This window comes from Pseudopodoces humilis, chromosome 13 (assembly GCF_049639895.1).
Source record: "Pseudopodoces humilis isolate 2021_Gansu_Grassland_sample_001 chromosome 13, ASM4963989v1, whole genome shotgun sequence".
NCBI classification, from domain to species: domain Eukaryota; kingdom Metazoa; phylum Chordata; class Aves; order Passeriformes; family Paridae; genus Pseudopodoces; species Pseudopodoces humilis.
Window position 1 is genome coordinate 7453900 of NC_142212.1, and position 7035 is coordinate 7460934.

At 36.8% G+C, this 7035-nt stretch overlaps 1 protein-coding gene across 1 annotated transcript in view; it reads left to right on the forward strand.

Moving 5' to 3' along the window:
• Positions 1 to 3763, forward strand: part of CACNA1D (calcium voltage-gated channel subunit alpha1 D) — a 169209-nt gene extending 165446 nt beyond the window's left edge. Inside the window, exons 51-52 of the mRNA XM_088062045.1 lie at positions 281 to 601; positions 1626 to 3763. Of these exons, the coding sequence (XP_087918171.1) occupies positions 281 to 601; positions 1626 to 1919 (615 nt within the window). The 3' untranslated portion in view covers positions 1920 to 3763. The remainder of the gene's footprint in view (positions 1 to 280; positions 602 to 1625) is intronic.
• Positions 3764 to 7035: the final 3272 nt, after the last annotated feature.

Genomic DNA, 7035 nt, shown 5'->3' on the forward strand with positions numbered 1-7035 from the left:
TCCTATCCTGCCTTGGACAGAAGGAATGTTTCTATACTTTGTTTTCTTTAATATATTGTATAAGCAAAAAGATTTAGTGATATGAGTAAAATGGAAAAAATACCATTTTGTTGTGTCAGTTTACCAATTTCAGTCCCGTTCCTCTGCTACATGGCTACTACACATCAGAAAATGTTAACTTTGCTGCCTAAATAATTGGTTTGGGCTAACTGCTGAAGCGAGAAATGAGTATGACTGAGTATTTGAAATCACTAACTTGTAAAATTCTTTCCTTTACCAGGTGATGGCTGTGGCAGGTCTGGATTCCAGCAAAGCTCATAAACATTCACCGAGTCGTTCAACGCGTTCCTGGGCCACCCCACCTGCCACCCCTCCCAACAGGGACCGCTCCCCCTATTACACCCCTCTGATCCAGGTGGACAGGGCTGACTCCACAGAGCACATGAATGGCAGCCTGCCTTCCCTGCACAGGAGCTCCTGGTACACGGATGACCCCGACATTTCCTACAGGACATTCACACCAGCCAGCCTGACCGTCCCCAACGACTTCAGGCACAAGCACAGCGACAAGCAGAGGAGTGCAGACAGCCTGGTGGAAGCGGTGAGTGCCGCAGGAGCCTCTGGAGGAGCCAAGAGTCTGTCTGTGAAGTTTTGGGGTTAACTTTTAAAAGTGCATGATTAAGTTCACATCAGCTCTCTGATGGAAAATGGATGTTTACTTTTATAGCCACAAATTGGTTTTAGGTAGAGTGGAATTTATTCATAGCTGCCATGTAGTAAAGGATTTCTACTGAATCCAGATCTTCATGTTAGTGAGAGATTGATCAGAGAACTAAAGATATTTCAGAATGTTGAAATGTAAGTTTTCTAAATGTGCATCAGTTCTGAAGTATCCTTCCACAATAGCAATAAGAAATGACGTATATGCCTGTTCTCTCTGTTGTTTCTATAGAAATAAATCCCCATTTTTGCAGTAATCTGAATAAAAGATAAAAAAAAAAAAGATAAAAAACCTCCATGAATCAGTGTACTAAGTGCAGAGAGGAGAATAACAACTGCAAGGATGGATTTGTAGGGGCACTAAAGGATGATAAGAATTCCCTTTTATATTTATAAAGATTTGAAGATAAAGTGTGTGCAGCATTTCTGATCATAGTTAAGGTTGTAGCTTCCATCCATCACTTCCTTTCCATTGCTGTGAGCTAAATAACACATTTTGTTGTGTTTTGCAAATGGGAGTTCAACATCTTTTTTCCATGTAACTCTAAAGTACTGAGAACATATAAAATTCTGTATTTCAGACAGTTGTTTTAACTGCACCATCTGAGACGTATTAACTGTTGTCTTTAGTGTATCAGCCTGATGATTGATGTTTAGCAAAGACTACTGCCAAATCTCTGAGAAGTGTCAGATGTAGTGCAGCACCACTTACATTAGCACACATCATGGTGGGCTTTGCAGACTTTTCATTGTTGATTTAATTGGTATTTACCTGTACACTTTGGCTGTGGGTTGCTCCAGTGATTCAGCGTGGGGTTTCTGGTGCTTTCCATCAGTGAGCAGTGTTGTGATCTGTCTGTTGTTCTGTAATTCCACTGAAACTCCCTCTCCCCTCCCTCTGCCAGGTACTTATATCTGAAGGCCTAGGAAGGTATGCAAAGGACCCTAAATTTGTTTCGGCTACGAAACACGAGATTGCTGATGCATGTGACATGACTATTGACGAGATGGAGAGTGCAGCAAGTAACCTTCTCAATGGAAATATCAGCAATGGGACCAACGGGGATATGTTCCCGATTTTAAGTAGACAAGATTACGAACTTCAAGATTTTGGTCCTGGTTACAGCGACGAAGAGCCGGAAACGGGACGATACGAGGAAGACTTAGCTGATGAAATGATATGCATTACAAGCTTATAGTATTTAGCAAGGAAAATGTTCTAATAACAGAAAAAGTGCCTCGTAGTTTCAAGATGCTAGGCACTAGCTGGAGTGAATAACCAATCCAAGTTTTGTATGAGAGATGTCACACCTCAAGGAAGCCATAACTAATAAATTTATTATCTCCAGGTTGCCGAAATGTGAACAGAGCTGCGGTAGGTCAAGTCTCCTCCCACAGAGTCTTCAGTTCCTCTGTAGGAATAAGGTTATTTAGAAACCAAGCAGATTGTGACAATCAGTTTTTTGAGGGCTAGAGCAGGATTCTGAGGTGTAATATCTTGCCTGTCTTTCAACCTTGTGCTGCTGTCCTTCCTAGTAGAGCAGGATTTTGTCAGTGACAATGTCTGTAGAGGTCTGGCACAGGATTGTGTGGGAAACAGCAACATGAGATGAGTGATGACAACCAATAATGTCATTACCTCAGTGCTCAAAGCATATCAGCTACCCATTGCATATCCATTCTAACATTGTTTTTAAACTTGCCTCCTGATTTCTTTTCTTAATGCTCTTCTAAAATACAATTTGTCACGCTCTACCTGTTAGAGATCGTTGGAAAAACAAGTTATATAAAGAATAATCCGTCATATGTAACATCAGTTTACATAGGAAAATATCATTCAGATGGTCTGTTTTATGACTATCATGTTAAGGGCAAAATATACTGGAATAATTGCATTCTTACTAATGCACTTGCAACCAGGTTATAGTAGAATTAGATAAGATAGTTTGCTAAAAATTATATAGTAGAAAATATTGTAAATTAATTGTAATATACAATGATTTGTATTTGTAAAGAGATGTTCTATATTTTGTAATTATTGTACCGTAATTGAACTGCAGCAATATTTATGGACCCTAATTATTGTAACTCTCCACAGAATTCTAGATAGAAGTATTTTTACTTGGAATATATAGATCTATAGGATAAATATTTAAATAGAGCCACCTCTCAGTGTAAATCTCTTTTTGGGATAAAGTGTCAAGTTTGAACTTGGCAACAGATCAGATTTTTTTTAAAAATAATTGAGTCAAAAGAATCTCTCTGCATAAGGGATGTACTGTTGACTACTCAGTCTTATACTTGGAAAGGTAAAAAATTTAAAGTAATTTCAACTTTTTTTTTTTTTTTTTTCTGAAAAGTAAGTTCTAATTTTATTTTTGTAATAACCCCATGCAAAAAACCCCAAAACCCAAAGACCTTGTCAAGTTCATGCCAGGGTATTCCTGGTCATGAGGCAATTAGTTTTGACAAAATGTAATACCTACATACCCTAAATTGACACAGGAAATATCTGAGGCAGAAAATACTTCACAGGTAAATGAAAATGCTTTACTTCAGTACTATTTACTCTGCTTGGAATGAGAAGAAATGTGATAGTATGATTCCACACAGAACCAAAAACCTTGATATAAAAAATATTTTATTGCCTCTACCCTTCTGTTGTTCTATGTGTACTATTTCAAAGATTTATTTTTATGCAATCAAGAGAGGGCTTCGATATTGTTCACAATGCAGTAAAACCCTGAAATGTCTTTGAGGCTGAAATGACCTTGGAGGATAATTAAAACACCCTGAAAGCTACTGTCTATTTTGTTAGCACTGGATAACAATGACTTGTTCTAACAAGTTATCTTATCAGGTTTTACCTGTGGTTCCTATGCTAGATAGCAATCCAGTTCACATTTTTACAAATGTGATGTTTAAAACATGTCAATAAACATTTTGTACATAATGACAGTTTCCTATGAATAGCTTACAGACTTCCTCTGAAATCATTCTTATTTCAAATGCCAGGATAAGAACTTAAAGGTTTGTAAATTATTTCTTGACCTACATCATTTTGTATTAAAAACAAATGCAAAATGTTCTTCAAAATAAAACTGTGTAATAATTTTATTATACTTGGGAGTTCTTTTACTAATAATTTTTCACCAAGAAGTTGCAAAGGTTAAGTTAAATTTGCAATGTTATGAGAATGGGAGGGAATGTGTGAAATAGGGTATCAGTCTGCAGTATCACACTGTGCAAGTCGTATTTGGATGGTTGCTGTTAACCACAAAGAAATAAAGTAATTAGAGCATTCATGTGCCAAAGGGACTACTACTTCCCTAAAGACAAACCTATGGAAACGATTAGGAAAATTTGACTAAAATACCTGAAGCATCTAAATAAATTTTCCATCCTGTCTTGGGAAGCTCTTGGGTAGGTTACCCAGCAATATTCACTTTGTTGCACATTCCCAGCTTACAGAAACAAAATCTGGGAGGCCAAAATGGAGCTATCCCTATGAAATAACAATGAGTAGATTTCAAATTTCTACCTACTGTGGTAAATCCACTTCTGATAACCACCTTCAAGGCAACTGAAGTTAAACTTAAAAAAAAAAAAAAAGAGGAAAGCAATCTCAGACTTGTATTTTGTCCTGCATGGATGTTTGATAGCAGGTCAGGTTTAGCAGATTGAGCAGGGTGACAGGATTTATAATTAGTGATTTCTCCAAGGAGACAGAAAACCATATGCTGACCTTACTGTATTTTCATGCTCTTTGTCCTCAGCCTTCAGCAGTGAGATGAGAGAGTCTTTATGGTAGATAAGAAATTTTATGAGAGAAGTGTTTGCAAAAACAAACAATTGAGGAAATTTAGTTGCAGACCATGATCTACACAGTTATTGGCTTGGGGGAGAACATTTGTATAGATTCAAAGAATACTTGTTCAGTTTTACTACAGAGATATGTGGTAACAAGTAATCAATATAAACATAATTATATGGTAATTGGCACCCTTAGAATGCTACCAATCATAGTCATTAGTACAAAAAACCTAGAAGTTCTCTCAAGAATTAAGTTATCATTTATGAGACTCCACATTTGTTTATATATATATTTAAGGAGAGAAAATACTAGTGAAGAATTAAACACTGGTAAGGATTCTACAGTAAATTCACTGAAAAAATGAATTTATAAAATATATTCTTATTTGAACAGTGTCTTCTGTTAGATCTTGGCTGACAGAAAAATTGATACTAAAAATTATGAGAGAGTAATAATATATACTTGTGTTCTCCCTCTTAATTTTAACTATAATATAAAAAGTAATTACATTATTATTTAATGATATATATATATTATTTATTTATGCTTTTATTATTCCTCAAAATCTGTTTCTATATTTATTTTATAGAGAATGTGTATTCCAAGCCCACCTTTCCAGTGTTCATATAGCTGCCTAATTTGGTTACAGATCAATTAGGTCTTAGAGTAATTGAAAGGAGGCACTTGGAAAGTGCCTTTTAAGGTTGTGCTGTACAAAATCTTACAGAAATTAAATACAATGCAATTTTACAAATACTGCTATATTCTGCTACTTTCAAAAGCACTTCTCATACTGAAACTGCAGCTGAAATGTGTGTACAGAAATGTTTTTGGTCACTTTTCTTTCTTAATGTCATTGTCCCCAGTCTGAGACCTTCAACTGCCTGAGCATCTGCAGCAAGCCATTTCCATGGAGATGCTGGTGTTCTCTCTTGCAGTACCATTGCTGGTCCAAGCCATGCTGGCAGGTCTAATAATTCTTGAATCAAACAGCTTTTACTGTTAACTGGTTTTGAACACATAATATATTATCTGTATGTTTATAAAATTTATATATGAGTAGAATTGGGAACAATCACACTATTGTGCTAAGCAGGTAAAACTGTGGAATTACAACCTGTGTTCTGCAGTCCAATATGGGGTAAAAGGTGGTTAATTTTAGCTATGAGACTACCAGTGTTCCTCAGGATGTGTTAGAATAACCTAGACCTGTTCTAAGGACCCTTTAGCAGACTTGACTTTGCTGCTGGAATTCAGAGAAATTTTTAGCAGGAATTCAATATCAGCAACCAGATACAACACAGGAGAAACTAATGGTAAATTGATGCTACTTAGATTTCCCCAGGGCAACAAACCCTTCAGAACTTCATCAAAGGGATCTCATGAAGGAGCTTCAATGTTCTGCAGCAGCGAGGCTGGAATTAATAAAGCAACTGCAGTTTACAGCAGTGAAATTGTTTAAGTGTTTAGAAGGGGAGGAATCTGCAAGATGTCTGTGCTTAGAACTGCAAGAAAAGATGATGATGTTTCAGAGAAAATGCCTGCTAATCTGATTTCTCAGTGCAGCAATGTCTCCTGAACATAAGACAGACACATGGATACCTAACCTTGCTATTTACTCCTCTTTTTAGAGCTTGGTGTAAGAGCAGAGAAAAGGCCTGTGCATGTTCAGTGGTAAGTTACATAAGCCAGTGGCTAGTTAATCATCTGCAGTTGCATAATAACAATTCCCATCTTGCATGCCTTGAGTGGAAACCCATGTTGTAATTCTGCAAATGCAGGAACTTCAGTGTCTCATCTTGCCAAATCGCCTCCCTTCTCACCCGCACAGGACTGTGGTAAGTCTCGCCAGTGTATATAACTTAAAATATCCCAATTGTATTCCAAATGACACTAGAACTTACTGAATATCTTTAAAGAGAAATATCACAAACATAAGTGGTGAGAAAGAATAATTTGCCATTAGGAAGTACAGAAAAGTTGCACTAGATGGATTGTCTCCTTAACTCTGCTAATTGATCACCTATGATGTGAAATATTCTTGTTCCTCCCCTCATTTCAAAAGAAGGCATCACATACACAGAAAGGGTTTACCTGTTTCTTTTGGAGCAGAGTTCAGTGCTGTCATCTTCCATCTTCAGTGGTTTTGTTTATGTTTATGCAGATGCTGTAAGGAATTAAGTCCTTTCCTTCAGCAGAGCTTCCAGTCATTGCCTCACAGAGAGCAGGTACAAGTATCTGCCTTAAACATCTGCAGTTGTCCCTCCAGCCAACATCTGAGTCAGCAAGGTTTTCTACAGTCTGTTAAAACGGTGTAAAATTCCATTCTTTCTTTCTGAAAAAATGCTTATTCTCTTTGCCACAACTCCTGAGCAGTCTTAGGCTACAGAAGCTTTTACTTTATGATTTGACATCTGCTTAGTCAGAAGTTACTTTGGAATACTTAATAAATACAAAATAATCAATGGAATCACCTTCTTTCAGTCAGTTCAGTTTCTTTA